The sequence below is a fragment of the Sorex fumeus genome, unplaced genomic scaffold (genome assembly GCF_029834395.1).
Source record: "Sorex fumeus unplaced genomic scaffold, SorFum_2.1 ptg000018l, whole genome shotgun sequence".
Lineage (NCBI taxonomy): Eukaryota > Metazoa > Chordata > Mammalia > Eulipotyphla > Soricidae > Sorex > Sorex fumeus.
In genome coordinates this window covers 33,877,169-33,898,043 of record NW_026606075.1, presented here as the reverse complement: position 1 = coordinate 33,898,043, position 20,875 = coordinate 33,877,169, and the positions used below count along the sequence as shown (strand labels likewise).

At 39.3% G+C, this 20,875-nt stretch overlaps 1 protein-coding gene across 4 annotated transcripts in view; it reads left to right on the top strand.

Annotated features, from left to right (window-relative positions):
* ERBIN (erbb2 interacting protein) overlaps window positions 1-20,875 on the top strand; it is a 112,583-nt gene that overhangs the window by 52,901 nt on the left and 38,807 nt on the right. For all 4 annotated transcript variants that reach the window (XM_056112676.1, XM_056112675.1, XM_056112674.1 and 1 more), the window contains exons 3-10: window positions 1,750-1,947; window positions 3,206-3,323; window positions 5,647-5,725; window positions 7,642-7,731; window positions 9,048-9,104; window positions 14,271-14,334; window positions 17,789-17,863; window positions 20,102-20,246. In XM_056112676.1, coding sequence (XP_055968651.1) covers window positions 1,759-1,947; window positions 3,206-3,323; window positions 5,647-5,725; window positions 7,642-7,731; window positions 9,048-9,104; window positions 14,271-14,334; window positions 17,789-17,863; window positions 20,102-20,246 — 817 coding nt within the window. In that variant the 5' untranslated portion in view covers window positions 1,750-1,758. The remainder of the gene's footprint in view (window positions 1-1,749; window positions 1,948-3,205; window positions 3,324-5,646; window positions 5,726-7,641; window positions 7,732-9,047; window positions 9,105-14,270; window positions 14,335-17,788; window positions 17,864-20,101; window positions 20,247-20,875) is intronic.

Genomic DNA, 20,875 nt, shown 5'->3' with positions numbered 1-20,875 from the left:
ATACAATGATCAAACACCCATTCCTCCACCAGTGCACATTCCCCACCACCAGTATCCCCAGTATATCCACACCTTTCCCACCCTTCCACTGCCTCGATGGCAGGCAATGTTCCCCAGACTCACTCTCTACTTTTGGGCATTATGGTTTGCAATGCAGATCCCGAGCGGCTATCACGTTGGTCCTTTATCTACTCTCAGCGCACATCTCCCTTCCCAACCGGTTCCTCCAACCATCATTCTCTTGGTGATCTCTTGGCTTCCAACTATGGAGCAATCTTCTTGACCCTCTTATCTACTGTCCTATGTGTTACATTATATTCCACAAATGAGTGCGGTCTTTCTATGTCTGTCCCTCTCTGAATCATTTCACAAGATGAAACACCACTGACCAGGCAAGTGGAAACAAACATAAACAAACGCAACTACATCAAACTAAGAAGCTTCTGCACTTCAAAAAAACAGTGAAAAAATTCAGAGAGTCTACAGAATGTGAAAGAATATTTGCCCAATACCCATCTGATAGGGGATTAATATCCAGGATATACAAGACACTAGTAGAATTGTACAAGAAAAAAACCTCCAACCCCATCAAAAAATGGGGAGAAGAAATGAACAGAAGCTCCCTCAAAAAAGAAATACAAATGACCAAAAGGCACATGAAAAATTGCTCCACGTCACTAGTCATCAGGGAGATGCAAATCAAAACAGCAGTGAGATATCATCTCACACCACAGAGACTGGCACACATTCAGAAGAACAAAAGTAACCAGTGCTGGCATGGATGTGGGGGAAAAGGGACACTCTACTCTTTCACTGTTGGTGGAAATGCTTACTGGTCCGGCCTATTTGGAAAACAATATGGACAGTCCTTCAAAAACTAGAAATTGAGCTTCCAGTTGACCCCACAATACCAATTCTGGGAATATATCCTGAGGATGCAAAAAAGCACAGTAGGAATGGCATCTGTACAGCTATATGTTCATTGCAGCACTGCTCACAGTAGCCAAAATCTGGAAACAACTCAAGTGCTCAAGAACAGTCGACTGGTTAAAGAAACTTTGGTACATCTACACAATGGAATTCTGTGCAGCTGTTAGGAGAGATTAAGTCATGAAGTTCACTTATAAGTGGATAGACATGGGGAATATCATTCTATGTGAAATATATTCCTATTTCTTGTTCAAAATTGCATGTAGTCAGCTTTTTAAGAAATAACTATTAATCAGAAATTAAATCTCTTTGTTTTATTAGGGTTTTTCTTACTGAGAATGAGAGACTCAAAAAGTGTAATTCTTGGGGCTGGAGCGATAGCACAGCGGGTAGGGGGTTTGCCTTGCACGCAGCCAACATGGCCGACCCGGGTTCAATTCCCAGCATCTCATGTGGTCCCAAAAGCACCGCCAGGAGTAATTCCTGAGTGCATGAGCCAGAAGTAACCCCTGAGCATCGCTGGGTGTGACCCAAAAAGCAAAATAAATAAATAAAAATAAAAATTTTTTTAAAAAAGTGTAATTCTTGTAGGTTAATGTATAAAACTGGGTTCCAAATGTGCTTGAACTAAAGTGTTTGAACTTAGTTTGAAATTCAGAATATGTAAAATTTGCAAGCTCATTAGCAATGTTGCATTCATAGTGTGTGTTATAGGGAAACATAAGCTATATGTCATATATATAGTAATAAGTTGCAGTATTTGTGTTTTGAGATCATATCTATGTTTTAACTAAATCTATTTTTACTTGAATATTGCAGTTTCTGAAAATGACTACAAAACGAAGTTTGTTTGTGCGGTTGGTCCCATGCCGTTGTCTACGAGGGGAAGAGGAGACTATCACTACTCTTGATTACTCTCATTGCAGTTTGGAGCAAGTTCCCAAAGAGATTTTTACTTTTGAAAAAACATTAGAGGAGCTCTATTTAGATGCTAATCAGATTGAAGAACTTCCAAAGGTATATCTTTCAAGCGTTGTCTTTGTTTGTTTGTTTGGAATAACTTGTTATGTCACTATTGTAGTGAAAGCCCACCTGGCGGCCAAACTATAACCCTATAGGATATCTATTTATGGAGGTGGGGACTTAGCTTGCATTGCTGGGGATATAAAGCATTTGCCCTACCATGAACACTAGACCCACTTTCCTGACTTCTACCTTTGACTGTTTTTAAGCCTAGGAATAAAATATTCCTAATCTCACAATGATACCGATGTTTAATTTTATCATAGGGTAAACCAACATTTTCTTTTAACACTGCCTCAATTACACCTAAGGCCTCAAATATACAAGGCATGCAGTCCAACTCTGAGACATACCCTCTGTTCCTCATGTTTACTTGTGGGGGTTGGGTTTGGGGGATTTACACCTGGCAGTGCTCAGGTGCTTAGAGCTAATTAGACAGGTTGGAGGTGTTGCCGGGGAGACCATACCTTGTCAGGGGTAAAACCTGGCCTTCTATATGCAAAGTATGTGCTTAGTCTTATAAGCCATGTTTCTTGCCCCATTGAGCATTTCTTTTTTTAATAATACATTAATTCATTGTTGGAAAGGTATAAATTCCCTTAATAAGCTAGGAATAAACAGATCTTTCTTAACCTTAGAGAGGGCAACCATAAATGCTACTATAGGTGAATGCCATGCTCAATGGCAAAGTGCATGCTGAGAAGTTTATTTTGTCTTTTAAAAATGCTCCTTTAATGCTTCTTGCTTTAAAACTGGTTTCAAGGCTATGAATTCCTGAACTGTTGCCAGTCCATGAGCTCTGTATTGCTCCTTCAAATCTGATTCTAGCTGGATAGACTAATCTTGTGAGGTGTTCATTTCAGTGAGGGTTTTTTTTTTAATTATCTCTCACTAACCCCTCATTTTTAAAAATAAGAATTTTAGCCTTTGTCTCTTCAAATTGTTAGAATGTTAAAATTGCACATTTTAGGTGAAAGAATATTAATTCAAGCTTTTTGCAGCTACATTTTCCTCCTCAGCATAGACTTAAAACTATATACTTCTCACTGTGATTATACTCGGTGCAAAAGTGTGAGGCTATAAATCATTCTTTGTAATTCAGTTGTGTTCAGATCCATAATAAAATAGTAAGGTCTTTGTTTTTGTATAGATGTAACCCATTCGGTTTTACGTTTTAGTAATATATAAATACTTAGGTTAATAACGAAAATACTTAAGGAAACGTAATCAGTCCTTTTGTTTTTTTCAATAGCAACTTTTTAACTGTCAGTCTCTACACAAACTGAGTTTGGCAGATAATGATTTAACAGCGTTACCAGCATCTATTGCAAATCTCATTAATCTCAGGGAACTGGATGTCAGCAAGAATGGTAAGGCTTTTTCTCCTAAACTGTTTTTTTCTTTTTCTTTTGTGTATCAGGGATCAAATCTACAGACTCATATAAGTAAAACATGGACTCTCCTGGGCTACAGTCCTGCCCGCTTTCTCTAGTTTTTTGTTAGGGAATTTGTTATATTTATTTGGGAACATGTTATGTTGCTAAGATTTCATTGTGTTTTAATGAAAGAAATACAATTTAAAAGCCAGTGGTTGGACAGATAATACAATGAATAATGCACTTACCATGTACTCTGCTGATGATCAGGGTTCAATCCCCATATGGTTCTCCAAGAACCACCAGGATTGACCTCAGAGCATAGAACCAGGAATAAGCCCTGAACATTGCTGAACATTGTGTTGGCCCCCAAATAAACACACAAAAATCCACATTGTAATGTATTAGCATTTAAATATATAAACTTCCATGTGTATAAGTAATTGTGGGGGGTGGGGAGAGGAATGGTTGGGCTATGCCCAGAAGTGCCCAGGATGGTGCTCTGATGGTGCTTGAGGGACTGTGTGCAGTACAAGGGACTGAACCGGGTTGGCTGCATTGAAAAGCCAGATGTCTTACCCTCTTGTACTCTCTCTCCAGCTCCTAAACTCTAGCATTTTTATTCATTTTGATGTTTGTATCATTTCAGTCTAATAATTGGTGTATTTAAAAATGCCAGATAAGGTACTTTTTAAATATTCATCTGTTACTTGAGAGTTGCCCAGAAACAACATGGAATACTTGTATTAGTTTTTAGTATGTTGTAAAAGGTAAAGGTAAAGGCCCTCCCGTTGATCGTCGATTTGCTCGAGCGGGCCCAGTAACGTCTCCATTGGAGACTTTGTTGTTACTGTGTCTGGCATATCGAATACTCTCGGTAGCTTGCCGGGCTCTCCGAGAGGGGCAGAGGAATCGAACTCGGGTCGGCCATGTTGGCCGCTTGTAAGGCGAACACCCTACCCGCTGTGCTATCACTCCATGTTGTAGTTATTTAAAATTATTTCAGGATTTGACTTTTAGGTTTTCTTGATTTCTCTTCTTTCATTCAGTTCAAGTCCTTCCTCTGCCCCCACCTCCACTCTACCCCCCCCCCCACTGCCCCTGGCTGTCCAGATTATATGGTTTAATGATTAAAATTCCCAGCATCAAACATCATCCTCAATGGGGAAAAACTGAGACCCTTCCCCCTAAGGTCAAGGACGAGACAAGGATGTCCACTCTCTCCACTACTGTTCAATATAGTACTGGAAGTACTTGCAATAGCAATTAGGCAAGAAAAAGATATTAAGGCATCCAGATAGGGAAAGAAGAAATTAAGCTCGCACTATTCACAGATGATAGGATACTATACTTAGAGAACCCTAAAACCTCTACCAAGAAACTCCTAGAAACAATAGGCTTGTATAGTAAAGTGGCAGGCTATAAAATCAATACCCAAAAATCCATGGCTTTCCTATACGCAAATAGTGAAAGAGAAGAAAGTGACATGAAGAAAGCAATCCCATTCACAACTGTGCCCCAGAAAATCAAGTACCTAGGAATCAGCTTAACTAAGGAAGTAAAGGACCTGTACAAAGAAAACTATAAAACACTACTTCAGGAAATAAAAGAGGACACGAGGAAATGGAAAAATATCCCCTGTTCATGGATGGGGAGAATCAACATCATCAAAATGGCAATACTTCCCAAAGCACTGTACAAATTCAATGCAATCCCTATAAGGATACCCATGACATTCTTCAAAGAAATGGAGCATACACTCCTGAAATTTATATGGAACAATAAGCCCCCACGAATAGCTAAAGCAATTCTTGGGAAAAAGAAAATGGGAGGAATCAACCTCCCTAACTTCAAACTCTACTACAAGCCAGTAATAATTAAAACAGCATGGCACTGGAACAAAGGCAGAGCTGCAGACCAATGGAACAGGGTTGAATGCACTGACATTTCTCCACCACCCCCTCCCCTCGCACAGCCAGGAGTAACTCCTGAGGGCAGAGCTGAGAGTAATCCCTGTGCACCTTCAGGTATGACCCCGAAAAATAAAAAGGAACACCATCTGTGAAGTCAAAATCGTTCTTTAACCTCTGAAAATCTGGTCATTACTGTATTGGATATATAATAGGGAAATAAAACTGTTAAAGATAGTTGGTGGCTTAAAATGAGGCAGTAAGCAAAAAATTGAAATAGAAAAGGGAGAAATTAAGTGATTGGTGGTGTTCTATTTCTGCTTAGTTTGGTAAAACCTGAAGCTGTGCATTACTTACTGCTATTTTTTTATAGTCTTTTAATCATTACATACTTGTTTATATTCTAGGAATACCAGAGTTTCCAGAAAATATAAAAAATTGTAAGGTTTTGACAGTTGTGGAGGCCAGTGTCAACCCTATTTCTAAGTAAGTTTTTTCTGTTGAATTATGTTGACTTATAAAAGAGCTAAGAAATAGTAATTTAGTTTTAATCCCTTTTTTCAATAAATTCAATTTTATAAGATTTCTGTTTTAGATTAAAAAGGAACCTTTTAAATAATCTTTCTCACTTCATATTTTACCTAGACTAATTTGAAATACAGGTAATGCAAACGTTTTTGTCTAGGTTTTATAGATAATGTCACTTGGTGTTATCTGTACAATTTAAGAATATTTTTCTTCCAAATTAGATTGTAGCACACTCAGACTTTTGAAAATAATGAAAACTGAAATATCAAGGAGTGAAAACAACAAAAACAGAAAACTATTTGTAGCATATGTCAGGTGTCACACAACTTTGTAAAAAAGGAATGATGTGATGCAAGAGATGAGTAGTAGAGTGAAGTAGACTTAGTATAAGTTGAAAGTTAAAATCATCTTTACTATATTGCAATATTGTGTTTAATGAATTTCTCCGAATACAGTGTTTCATACTTGCTTTTACAGATGATAGGGGAGAAAGCAGGTGAGTGAAAGACTGGTGATTTACCACAAGAAATTACTGTACTTCTTTAAGAACAGACATGTTATATGAAGGTGTCTTCTTAAAACATTGGTACTAGAACTTTGAAATCAAGTTCTAGGGTTGTAATTTCTTTTTGGTGAAAGGGGTACACACCCAGTAATGCTCAGGAACTCCTCCCAGTATGATGCTTTATGGGACCATATGATATGGGATACTGCACCTGAGACTGACACATGCAAAACATCCCATCTGTAGGTGTATAGTTTATTTAATGACAGAGGAAATATATAAAATAATCCGTGTAAGTTATTATATGACTTTAACGTGTTACCAGCTTTACATAGTCTTATCTCTTTATAGATATATAAATCTTTATTTAGGAGCCAAATGTTGATATTGAGAATAACCTGAACTAGGACCCGAGAGCTTGCTATGCATGCAGCTGGTGTGTGTGTGTGTGTGTGTGTGTGTGTGTGTGTGTGTGTGTGTGTGTGTGTGATCCCTGGAACCACATGTGGTCCTTAGAGCCCGGCCAGAAGTGATTCCTAAGTGCATAGCCAGGAGTAAAGTAAGCCCTGAGCCACTGCCAGGTGCAGCCTTCAAAACAAAATGATAATAATGATAATAAGCTAAACTAGTGGTTATCAAGTGGGAATGGTTTTGCCCCCCGGGGTGGTTTTTTTTTTTTTTAGCAAATTATGGAAACTTGGTTTTTACAACCTGTGGGGGTAACATCTAGTGTGTAAACAAGGTTGCTATTAAATACCATATATTGTATAAAATAGCCCTCACAACAAAGAATGTCCAGTCTTCAAAGTCAATATGTGATGAAGCTTTAGACATTCCTCTCTAATTATTTTTGGTAGTCATGTCATGGTGGTTCTTGGGATTGAACCCAGGCCTTAATATGCAAGGTAAGCCCCCTACCACTGAGCTACATCCCTTGCAATAAAGAATTATTCGTTCTTTCTGTTATTATTCTTGTACTGGGGATCAAACTCGTAGCCTAATACATGCTAGATAAGTGCTTTGCCATTGAGTTATATCCCTTGCCTTTATCTTGTTCTTTGGTTAATATTAGTAAGGTGTCTACTGATTGAATATTTGTCCTTGGTACATTTATTTGTATTTGGGCTTATCCAGAGTAGTATATATGCAGAATTTTTCCTTTATTGAGACAAATGCTGCCTTATTTTCTTTCTACAAACAGATGAAGATATAAGCACTAAAATAGATAAGTTATTACTATAAAACAAATCTCAACTTGAAGATCTTTCTAAAAGTAAAATGACTTATAAGAATGTGTGTTGTTAACACTTAAATTTTAGTAAGACTGGAATTCTGTACATACATTTAAATTCTGGTGTATTTTATTTAGGCTTCCTGATGGATTTTCACAGCTGTTAAATCTAACCCAGTTATATCTGAATGATGCTTTCCTTGAGTTCTTGCCAGCTAATTTTGGCAGGTAAATTATAGTTTGTTGTTAAGCCTTTTCAGTTTCACAAAACTGCAAGTTGCTTTAGCAGTACTATTAATGATAGCTTTGTTGGCTCTTTTGTCATTATCTCTTAGTAGTTATGGTTTTACAGTTTCTTTGGATCCTGTTGTTTTGACTTCAGTTTTATTTTCCCAATAAATAGTATTGTTGAAAAATGCAAAATAAAAAAGTCATTTAAGTCTTGAATTGGTTTTTAAAGTTTTTAACTACTATATACAAATAGTTAAAGTGGGAACACTGTTTAGATGTTTTAGATACGGAATACTTTGTTTTTAGCACTTCTCCCACTTTAAACCAGTCTGACTATTGGTTCTGTCTCTGTAATTCAAAGTCTTCAAACTAACAATCTATTGATTCTGTCTAGACAGTCTCTAATTCAAAGTCTTTAGAAAAGAGAATTTGTTTCTGGAGATTATAGACCTTACTTGTGTACTAACCCTCCCTCAGTGAGACTACAGAGTAATTCTTGTCATATTAAATTCCTTGGTTATTTTTAATTTGTTTTTTGTGTCTTTGGGCCATACCTGACATTGTCTAGGATTGTTGCTCAAAGAGTCACTTCTGGCAGTGCTCAGAGAACATGAGGTGCTGAGTATGGAATCCTGTGTGTAAAATAGGTGCTCAATCTTTTGGGCTATCTCTTTAGTCCAGTCTATTAATAATTTTTTATGGTAAAATGAATTTATGAGTAGTCGGTACAGCACAATGTTACAGTTTGCCTTTCTAAAATTAATCATTGTGCCTCAGTTTCCTTTCTGTATCTGAAATTTGTTACATTTTATATTACTGCAAATGTATTGACACAGTATTTAAGGTGTACAGCATATTGATTAGTTTATATATGTTAGAATATGAATTGTAGTGTTAAAGCATTTGTGCACTGCTTTATTTTCTCAGCTTCCCTCTGATTTTAGTAAAGTGCTAGAAAGAGGAATTTCTTCACTTTCATGTCCTCATGTTTCCTTATTTTTTTCTTCTGCTCAGCGCCAAACTCTAGAGGTGAATTATTATTCTTCAATCTACTAATGGCGTAATTTGGGGGAGATGTTTGCAGAAAGAGATAGGAAATGTTCTGGAATTGACATTTAGGTATTAGTCATTTTGTGCTTTGGTTATGTTTAAAGGTGTTTATCCCTTTAATTCAGAAGAGCAAATAGTTTTTTTTCTCCTTTTTCTGTGTAATTTTTAGTGTGAAATTCGGCTTTCCTAATTATATCAGTTATTTTAAAGCTTAAATATTGTATTTATTGAAGTGTCATATCTTGATTTATTTTGCTTTACAGGTTAACTAAACTCCAGATATTAGAACTTAGAGAAAACCAGTTGAAAATGTTGCCAAAGTAAGTTTCATCCTTCTAAAACTTTAGTTAAATTTTTTTTCATTTTTTATAATTTTATTTATTGAATCACTGTGAGAGCAGTTATAAAGCTATCAGGTTTAAGTCTCCTTCATACAATGAAACACCCGTACCTTCACCAGTGCCCATTCTCCACCACAAAAAAACCCAGTAAACCCCCATCCCACACCCTCCCCCTATCTTTGGGGCAGATGATTTCCACATTACTCTCTTTACTTTGATTGCATTCAATATTTTTACCACACCCACCATTATTATTTGGGATTTTATCCCAACACTCAGATCAGCTGAAAAGTCAATAGTAGACAAATTGTTTTTCATTTCTGGTTATGAATAACATACGATGTCGCATGGCTGCAGTAGTGCGATTTTGAAATTCTGAAATTTTAGCAATTAAATCTGGAGGGATTTCTGCCAAAACCTGCTGGGTTCCAAGATTTGTTCCTTAGTCCCTGGGATCATGGCCGTTAAGCAGCTTGATCAGGAGCCAGAAAGGCCGTTCCTGGGCAGCGACTCAGGGTCTTGTTAGGGTGGGGAGGAAAGGGCCGGCTCCACCCCCATCCTGTGAGGCCCCACGTGTCTCATCACTGAGGGCCCAAACCTGACTGTCCAGTGGCCTCTGGAGAATGGTGGCCATCGAACCGTCTAGGGGGAGCAGGCGGTGGGACAACACCCTTTCCCCCTTGGCGACAGTAACCTACTGTGGGGTCTGGACGCATTTCTGCCAAAAGCCACTGGGTTCTGAGATTTGTTCCTGAGTCTCTGTGATCATGGCTATTGAGCAGCTTGATCAGGAGCCAGGGAGACCATTCGTGGGTGGCTACTTGGGGTCTCGTTGGGTTGGGGAGAAAAGGGCCGGATTCACCGCCATCCCGTGAGGCCCCGCATGTCTCGTCACTGAGGGCTCAGACCTGACTATCCAGAGGCCTCAAAGCCGTTGGGTTTCGAAATTTGTTTCTGAGTCTCTGGGGTCATGGCCGTTAAGCAGTTCGATCAGGAACCAGAGAGGCCATGCCTCCAATTATATAGCTGAGCTATAGCTGGTCTGTGGCTGTGTCTCCCACATACCTCACTTTTGGCCGTTTACTTTCTTGGTGGTTTTTGGAGTCTGGCCAAAGGCACAGCAGCGGTTTTGGCGTAGCTGGAAGTCTGAAGGCGCCATCAGGCTGCTGATGCACTCGCCTCACAGGTACAGATTGACCTGTTGACGGCACCTTGCCCCCATAATTAAATTTTTTAGTTCTGGGCCAAAGAGATAATATAATGTGCAAAGGACTGACCCAGTTTCAATCCCTATCACTGTTTATGGTCTCCTGAACACAGCTAGGTGTGGCCCAAAACAAAACAAAAACCTTATTTTTAAGAAAATTCCTTAAGACCTTAGAGAAATTGTTGATATTTTAATATCTCCGGTCACGGTCACGGTCTTCCCGTTGTTCATCGATTTGCTCGAGCTGGCCCAGTAACGTCTCCATTGGAGACTCTGTTGTTACTGTGTTTGGCATATCGAATACATCATGGGTAGCTCGCCAGGCTCTGCCGTGCGGGCGAGATCCTCTCGGTAGCTTGCCGGGCTCTCCGAGAGGGGTGGAGGAATCGAACTCGGGTTGGCAATGTTGGTTGCATGCAAAGCAAACACCCTACTGCTGAAATTTATTTAGGGTTAATTCATACTTATTTCATATACTAACCCGGCAAGCTACCGAGAGTATTCGATATGCCAGACACAGTAACAACAAAGTCTCCAATGGAGACGTTACTGGGCCCGCTCGAGCAAATCGACGATCAACGGGAGGGCCTTTACCCTTTACCTTTACCTTCATATACTTCAGTTAAGAATTAAAAGGTAAAAGGCCCTCCCGTTGATCATCGATTTGCTCGAGCGGGCCCAGTAACGTCTCCATTGGAGACTTTGTTGTTACTGTGTCTGGCCTATCGAATACTCTCGGTAGCTTGCCGGGCTCTCCGAGAGGGGCGGAGGAATCGAACTCGGGTCGGCCATGTTGGCCGCTTGTAAGCCCTACCGCTGTGCTATTATCGCTCCAGCCCTATTTTAATAAATGTGTACAAATTATTTTATAAGCCAACTATTTGTGGTCATCATATTTTAGTTGGTTCACTATAGAATTCTACATCGTTTGTGTTTAAAGTGATATGTAACTTCTGAGTTACTAATTACTAAGAACTCAGTCTTGACTGATAAATTGTCGAAAAAAGGGATGGGAAAGAGGTTAAGGTGTTAAGATTTGGCATTAAGGATTCAAGGGTTAAGGCGTTTGCCTTGTGTTTTGAATTCCAGTACCACATAGTCTCCCCCTCCTCTCTCCAAGGGTCACTCCTGAGCAACTAGTTGGGAGTAGCCCCTGAGCACTACCAAAATATGGCCCAAAACCCCAAAATTAAGGTTAAGGCAATTAGTATGTATTGTCTACCTGAGTCCCAGTAAATTCCCATTGCATGTACTGGACTTTAGGCCAGTAGTTGTAGAGACCTTAGGGACTTTGAGACATGGCACAGAGTCGGGGTATAGACCTCGGGGTGTTTGTAAGTCCTGGTTCTCTTGGGTCACTGCTGGTGAAGCTCAGGGTTCATAGGCAGTGGTGTCAGCTGCATACCTGTAGGCTCTTCATGTGAAATGTAATAACCAATTGAAAGAAGTGTCTGGTTTAATAGTCTTTTTGAATTAAAAATGTAGTAGAAGGCCATCTAGTGGTAACTTAACATCATGCAAGGATAGCCACTTAAGAGATCAAGGAAAACTAAAGCAGATCTACAAATTAACATTTAGTTTATTGTTTTGTTTGTTTGGGATTTTTGTTTTAATTTGGGTTTTTTTGTTGTTGTTATTTTGGGGCTATGGTTCAGCAGTGCTAGGGCTTATTCCTAACTCTGCGCTCCAGAACTATGGTGAGGTGCTGAATATTGAACTCGGGTCAGCCATGGGCAAGGCAAGCACCCTAAATGCAATACAGTCTTTCCAGCCCCTGTCCATTTATGAAAGAGATTTCTTAACAAGCTGGAAAAATGAAGACACAGTTTATCTTGGTAGGTAAAGAAAAATAATGGTATTGTTAGAAGTTAAAATAGTATATTATGACTTTAAGGTACAGATTTTATTTTTATAAAACTTAATTTGAGTTTTAGTTTAGTTTTTAAATGTGGAAAAACTAATGCTTGCTGTTTATAGAATTTTGAATATTTTCAGAACTTGTCACTGTCACTGTCCTCCCATTGTTCATTGATTTGCTCGAGTGGGCCCAGTAACGTCTCCATGGGAGACTTTTGTTGTTACTGTGTTTGTCATATCGAATATATTACGGGTAGCTTGCCAGGCTCTGCCGTGTGAGCAAATTTTTAAAAATAGGTGATTGGTCTCGAAAAATGACTAATTACTTCATGATTACTAAATGGTCTAATTCATTAGTTGATTTGTACTACATAAAAAATTTTTCCAGAAATGAAAATTTCAAATGACTTTGTCTATTCTGATGGTTTAAATTTATGATTACTTTTTTTTTCTTTTTTTGCTGTGGGACCATACCTAGCAGTGCTTAGGTTTATTTATTTATGAGAGTAGGGTGTACTACAGCCAGCGGTGCTTAGGGCTTCCTCCTCCTGGTTCTGTTTAGGGATCACTCCTGGAAATGCTGGTGGGATGGGGGGAACCTCATGTGGAGTGATCAAGTGGAGGGTGGGGCGGATGGGCAGTGTTAGCTGCATACGGTGCAAGTCTCTGTATTATCTCTCCCCGAGAGAAGTAAAAGTAAAAATAAATCGATAAACTACCTAATTTTGCTTAGAGATTAAGTATCTTGTAGCCAGAGAAAGTACAAGGGTAAAGGTGCTTGCCTTGCATGCCTAGCCAACCCAGGTTCATTCTGCCTCCCCACATATGGTCCCCTTAGAATAAAGGTCAGATTAGGCCCTGAGGTATGAGCCAGTGGTGACAGAGCAACTGCAGCCTCATGGGTAGGGGGGACGAAACCGGATCATCTTTCACGCCCGACCAAGGCCACAAGTTGCTCCCCATGAGCGGCTCTCCAGCTCGGCCATGGCTCCAGAGGCAAAAGGACTTAATTCAGAGCCCAGCAGCTTGAGGCAGAAATGTAAATGGACTATGCGTTAAACTATGGTGCCATGTTCCCCCCCCACCCCCCACCCTCAGCAGCATGGCGGCCACTGCCTCCGAGCTTATTGGAAAGCCAGATATGAGCCGGCAGTGACGGGGCAACTGCAGCCTCATGGGAAGGGGGGCAAAACTGGCTCGTCCTTCACGCCCAACCGAGGCCACAAGTTGCCCCCCACGAGCGGCTCTCTGGCACAGCCATGGCACCAGACACACTGAAATCAATCTCTAATTATCCGGCTCTTGGCAGAAATCCCCCCAGACTTAATTAGTACAATATCAAAAATCCAAAATCGTGTGGCCACTATTGCGGCTGCGTGACATCATATGGTTTTCATAACCAGCAATAGAAAACAAATTATTTCACAATGCCTTTTCAGCAGTTCTGATTGTTGGCGGGGGGGGGGGGGGGCGGGAATTCCAAACAATAATGATGCATCTTTTGTCAAAATAATAAATGTAATCAAAGTAGAGAGAGAGCTAAGTAGAAATCATCTGCCTCACAGGCATCGGGAGGGGTGGGAGGGGGATATATTGAGGTTCTTGGTGGTGAAAAATAATTACTGGTGAAAGGAGGGGTGTTAGATCACTGTATGACTGAGACTTAAACTTGAAAGCTTTGTAATTTTTCTCACAGTGATTCAATAAATGTATTAAAAAAAAAAAAAGATTAGGCCCTGAGCACCACTAACAGTGGCCCAATTTCCATTCCTAAAGGAAATAATTAAGCATAACTTTTAAGCTTTTTCTTAGTTATTTTTGCCAACATGCAAAAGCCTGTACATTGTTAGATTTTACTATTATACAGGGCGGGAAGACAACTCGCTCAGTATGCATGATTCACATGCAGTAGACCCAGGTTTATACCTGACACCTTCATGGGCCCCTAAACATTGTTGAGAGACCCTCAAGCACAGAATCAAGAATAACCTCTAAGCACTAAGTGTATCCCCTCTTCATTACCGGAGGGGAAAAATGTTGTTTACTGTATTCTAAATTCTTTATTAATCTTTTGTGAATAGAACCATGAATAGACTGACCCAGCTGGAAAGACTGGATTTGGGAAGTAATGAATTCACAGAAGTGGTAAGTTGTTATTAGTCTCACTAACTTAAGTATATATTTGAGCAAGAGCAAATACAAAGATTAATGTATTAAGTATAAAATTAGGTAATGAGGGGCTGGAGCGATAGCACAGCGGGTAGGGCATCTGTCTTGCACGCGGCCGGCCTAGGTTCAATTCCCAGCATCCCATATCGTCCCCTGAGCACCGCCAGGAGTAATTCCTGAGTGCATGAACTCCTGTGCATCACCGGGTATGACCCAAAAAGCAAAAAAAAAAAAAAAAAATTAGGTAATGATATTTTCAAGAGACAAAATATGAAAGTGCTTTTCTTTGGGGGGTGCTTTTTGGGGGTCACACCCAGCGGTGCTCAGGGGTTGCTTCAGGTTTTGCACTCAGGAATTATTCCTGGCAGTGCTCTAGGGAATATATGGGATGCCAAGGATCAAACCTGGATCAGCCACATGCAAAGCAAACACCCTCCAAATTCTTTTTTGGGTCACACCTGGCGATGCTCAGGGGTTGCTCCTGGCTCTGCACTCAGGAGTTACTCCTGGCAGTGCTCAGGGGACCATAAGGGATGCTGGAAATCAACCCAGGTTGGCCGTATGCAAGACAAATGCCCTGCCTGCTGTGCTATCGCTCTAGCCCCCCACCCACTAAGTTCTTGACCCTGACTAACATTTTTGAGAGGTTATAAGGGGAAACAGTTTTATCAGACTAGAATGCCTCAGGAATAGTACTTCTGAGTCAAAAAACTAAGTATCTGATACATTTAGGATTTTATTTAAATGATAAGGTCATTGATATTTTTAATAGATAATAGAGAAATTATTGAGCAGAATTTAGTCGATAATGAAATTTCAAGATTGTTTTTAATTTTTAGTAAAGTTACTATAATATGAACCAAACAAGAGTATATATGTAAGAAGTATTGTTTTTAGTCAGTTTTCTGAGAGAACTCAGAAAGCTAATAGGATTTTAATAATTTATTGACATGAATATTTTAATAGCATATTAAACATTTTGTTTTTTTAAAATCCTGGTGGATTTCAAATGAGTTTTTTTTTAAAACTTCATTGACTCACTGTGAATTACACTGGTTTTCATGCTTGAGATTCAGGCACAATGACCAAGTGCCAGTCTTTTCACCAGTGTCCCCATTTTCCCTCTCGCTTCCAGCCTGCTTCTATAGGCACTTTTTACTTTTTGGCACTTATGTTTTGCAATCCTGGAAGGGCATGATGCATTTCACTATCAGCACTCAGTTCTCATCCGTGTCCCACCATCATTGTCATAGTGGTCCTTTCCCTTTCTTCACCTCCTTTCCTCTGCCGATGCAAGCTTCCTATAAAGGGCCTCTCCTCCTGTCCTTCATTTCTTTTGTCTTGGGCATTATTCACCTACTATGTTTCTTCAGTATCTCACAAACGAGTGCATCCTTCTGTGTCTGTCCTCTCCCTGACTCATTTCACTCAGCATGATAGCCGAGATCCATCAATGTATCAGTGAATTTCATGACTTTATCTTTCCTGCCAAGTAGCATTCCACTATGTATATATACTGTAGTGTCTTTATCAAGTCACCTGTTCTTGGGCACTTGACTTTTTTCCAGATCCTGGCTGTTGCAAGTAGTGCTGTAATGAAAAGAAGGGTGCAGGTGGCTTTTCTGCGGTGGTTTTGAGTCCTTATGCTGTATTCCCAAGAGTGGAATTCCTGGGTTGTGTGGAAGTCTTTTTAGAAAACAGGGTGTCCAGTAAGAAATTTGCTTGGATACCAAGTTTAATTAACTCTGATTGATATTTTGGTTCTCAGAAAATGTTCTACCAATTGATTGCTGGGAGTTTGAAATAATATAGTTCTATAATTATACCTCTACTTACTTACCTTTCCTTCATATATTTGGTTATGTACTATATATCTGTTTCTCCTCTTAGTCAGCAGGGAGCATCTTGATGATTTTCCTGATTTCCTAAAAAGCTTATCTTTGACAGATAATAATTCAGAATATCTTTTTGTTTTGTCCTTGCAAGCAGTAAGTTTTATTTTGAGGGGGCCTCTCCATACTTTGGGCCAGAGGTTCTCTCCTGGCAATACTTGGCTGTTCTGTGTGGGCTTGACATTTTAGTGCTCTGAGTCCACAAGGCAGAGATGCTTGGGCCAGGCACTGCTGAGGACTATGAAGGGCAGATCTGGGGATGTTGAGATTGTATGCAGTGTGCGGGATCGCAAGCTATATGCACTCGCTCTGTATGAGCAGTGGTTTCCCGAGGGATGAGAGAGACAGACAGACAGACAGAGACAGAGAGGGGAAAGGGGAGAAAGGAGAGAGAGGGCGCTGTATAAATATTTTGAGTTTATTATGCAAGTAAAGGCTTTTGGGTTTTATGGATGGAATGTTTTTGAGTTCTTCAGTAATGGTCATGGTCATGGTCCTCCCGTTGTTCATCGATTTGCTCGAGCGGGCCCAGTAACGTCTCCATTGGAGACTTTGTTGTTACTGTGTTTGGCATATCAAATACATCTCAGGGAGCTTACCAGGCTCTGCCGTGCGGGCGAGATACTCTTCAGTAATATTATTGTCAAAGCTGTATGCTAAGAAAAATTGAATCTTAACTCTGTTCCTGTCATTTATTTCATTACTTGGTTTAGGTTTTGGTTTGGGTGCCAACTGTGCTCAAGAATCACTTCCAAGGTTGGAGCAATAGCACAGCGGGTAGAGCGTTTGCCTTGCTCGAGGCCGGCCCGGGTTCCATTCCCTGCATCCCATGTGGTTCCCCGAGCACCGCCAGGAGTAATTCCTGAGTGGAAAGTCAGGAGTAACCCCTGTTCATCGCCGGGAATGACCCGGGAAGCCAAAAAAAAAAAGAATCACTTTCAAGCAGTGCTCAGAGGACCATTTAGTAGTGCCAGGGATCAGTCCCTGACTGGCTGTGTGCAATGCAGGCGCCTTACTCCTCTCTGGAGTAATTTATTTAAAATTTTCAGTTGATATTTTATATGACTGTTTATTTTGGTTTTGGGAGCCACACCTGGTGGTGCTCAAAGATTAATCTTGGCTCTACTCAGGGATCCCTCCTGGCAGGGCTTGGGAAACCATGTGGGTCCCAGAGATCCAGCCCTGGTCAGGTCAGTGCAAGGCAAGTGCTTTGTCCACTATACGTTCTCTCTCCTAGCAAACCCCTAGCTGACTAAAAGTTAAATATTAAAAATTTCTGGGCGGGGGCTGGAGTGATAGCACAGCGGGTAGGGCGTTTGCCTTGCACGCGGCCGACCCGGGTTCGATTCCCAGCATCCCATGTGGTCCCCTGATCACCGCCAGGGGTAATTCCTGAGTGCAGAGCCAGGAGTAACCCCTGTGCATCACTGGGTGTGACCCAGAAAGGAAAAAAAAATTTTTTTTTTCTGGGAACTGCTCTTGCTGAATCAGGAGATTCAGGTACATTATTGGAATTCACCGTTTTTTTATTTAAACAGCCTGAAGTACTTGAACAACTAAGTGGATTGAAAGAATTTTGGATGGATGGTAATAGACTGACTTTTATTCCGGGGGTATGTATATAAAAGTTTAAACAGTTATTACTGCTTTTTACAGTTTTATGTATGCTTAGTTTACAAATTTCTTTAATTAAATGGCTATAAAATTTTTAATACTATTGTTAGCAAAAATTTAATTTTTCCTACTATTAACATACTCTTTATTAAAATCAGGAAATCTCTAAAATAAGTTTTTATCAAATAGTCCCTTTTTGCAGGGCCAAGAATCAAACCCAGGGCAACATACATACAAGACACATGCTCTGCCACTGACATATCCCTGACTAAAAATATTTTTTTTATTAAGTTTTATTAAAAGCAGTGATTTACAAAGTTGCTCATTAAACAGTTTTTTCAGGCATATAGTGTTCCAACACCACATGTGTGACCTTCCTTCTCCAACATCCCCAGTTTCTCTCTCAATCCCAACCTTCCCCCGTAGGCACAGAGCAAATTTACTCTATATTGGTAATTCTAACAAAACTTTAAGAATGGCAGATAGAATGATCAGAAAATAAGTCAGTAATAACCAATTACTGATTTAGTGATTACCATATAATTTTGGCCTATGTAAATAAGAAAACTAAACCGTTTAATACAATGTAATACAATGCCTATTCTTTATATATATATATATATATATATATATATATATATATACACATTTTCAACTCTGGACTCTAAAGTATTTTACATTAATTAAATTTTATTTTTTACTTAGATTTCATTATGGTAATGATCGTATCTCACCTGTCATTAATAAAACTTTTGAAGCAATTCTGTGTTTATATATTTTGGAGTTTACATGGAATAGGTTAAGCCCACATGTAAATTTTTCCCTTACATTTTATATATAAACAGTATAGTTTACAGTTGTTCATTATGATTTGTTGTAGACATTCAGTATTTCCACTCCAATCCCACCACTATTACACCTTTCCTCCACCACTCTCTTCAATTTTCCCAGCCACCTCTTAAATCTGTCCCCATTGCAGACCCTTAATAATTTATTTCATATTGCTTGTTATCAGTAATTTGCAGAACAATTGATAAAATGTTCATAATGATCAAAATGTTTCCTTAGAAGAAAATTAGTGGAAATTGTTTTTAATCTCACATGGAGACACTAAGTCCTTATCTTACTTAATGAGATTTTATTACTAAGATGTTGTTACAGGTTAAACCTTCTGTGTTTATGCTTTGTTAATTGAGATTGGTTGCCTTCGATGTTACATCCCATCCAGTCTGGTGTGCTATTACTAGTTTATCAGTGTTTTAGAGTTTGAGATACCATGTGGCCAGATGCTCCAGAAAATTTGGAATTTTTAACAGGATGCAGCAGTTAGAGTTTAACTAAGTGGGTGGCAAATTTGTGGGGTGTGTGTGTGTGTGTGTGTGTGTGTGTGTGTGTGTGTGTGACTGTGGCTGCGGCTGCCGGGGCTTTCGAAATTATAGGGAGCTGGGGCAAGGTCATCAGTCCTGACTGTGAAAGTCTGGAGATTTCAGTAACAAAACCTGCATACCAAAATTTTTCAGCAGATTAGTTTCTGCGTGAGGCTCAGTCTTGAGACAGTGGAGCCCAGCTAGGGAGGTGGTTGTGATTTTGGAGCGTGGAAGCAGGCAGCGGCCGGGGCTCTGTTTGGGCAGTCCAGCCCAGAGCCTGCTTCCCTCCAAGGTGCCCCTGACAACTCACTTGTATGCGTGTCCAGAAAAGTCTTTTGCTACTTGTTGATCTCTTTTGAGATTTATTTATGAGTCTCTTTGGCATGGCTGGTAGATAGCTTACATGGCACCAGAGGTGGTTCATGGGTGTGACTAAAAGTCATTTATTAATAGGGAACTATGTCCTTTTTAAGGATTGCAGTTCACTTTAGACCCTAATGACTTAGGGTTTGTTCAGGACATTATTGAAGTAGGATATTTCCTATATTGCCATTGTCATAGTAGTGACTCATAATCATACATTTCTAGATCTGAAGAAGCCACAATAGTCCCCAGATATGTTACATTCCTAGCAGATAAATTGTCAGTGAAAACTTTGTATCCATTCTATGTCTGTTGGATTGAATTGATAGATACTCTTATCTCTGTTACCAAATTCATTTCTACTTTTTGAAATAAATTTTTAATTTTCTTTTTCAAACATTTAATTATGAATTATGCGGTTGGTATATTAATTTGTCATACTAATATATTTTTAATTAATATTTGGCCAGTCATTATATTTCTCTTTTTTTAAAAAAAAACTTTCAGTTTATCGGTAGTTTGAAACAACTCACCTATTTGGATGTTTCTAAAAATAATATTGAAATGATTGAAGAAGGAATTTCAGCATGTGAAAGTCTTCAAGATCTCCTCTTGTCAAGCAATTCTCTTCAGCAGTTGCCTGAGACTATTGGTTTGTATTATTTCCTAATTCATAGAATTAATTAAAACCAAAGCAAAATAAGAAAATTTTGTTGTTCTTGATTAGCGCTTTGACATGCCAAACTTTGTTATGATATAGTTTATAAGTTTTTGTGAGTGGGGGTGGAGTATTGGTGGCTTTTTTGTGGGGGAGGGGATGCTGCCACACCTGCTGGTGCTCAAGGGATCAGACTGGGGCCAGCCATTACAAGATAATTTTACTGTATTGTCACAGTCAAAGAGCTATTAAATTTTTTCCTGATGTGACCATTTAAACAGTTTCTTAACATTATTGAGTTTTTTTCCATGCTAAGGAAGTACTCGTTTTTGTTACCAATAAAATTGTAAGAAATTAAAAATGTTAATGTTAATTTATCCAAACTTGACTTTCTGCTTAATCATATACTTACCATAGTATTTTTCAGCCCTGCTCCATTTTAGACTCAAGGACCAAAAGCAGAATACTTTAATCCTCTGAGATAATTTTAGTAATTGAGACTGCTTGTATAGCTGCTTATTAGGATTTAAGTTATTTTTATTACAGAAACCCTTCATATTAAATGTCGGCTTCATTGAGATGTTTAAATGCAAAAAGCAGGAAAAAACAATTGATTTTTTTAC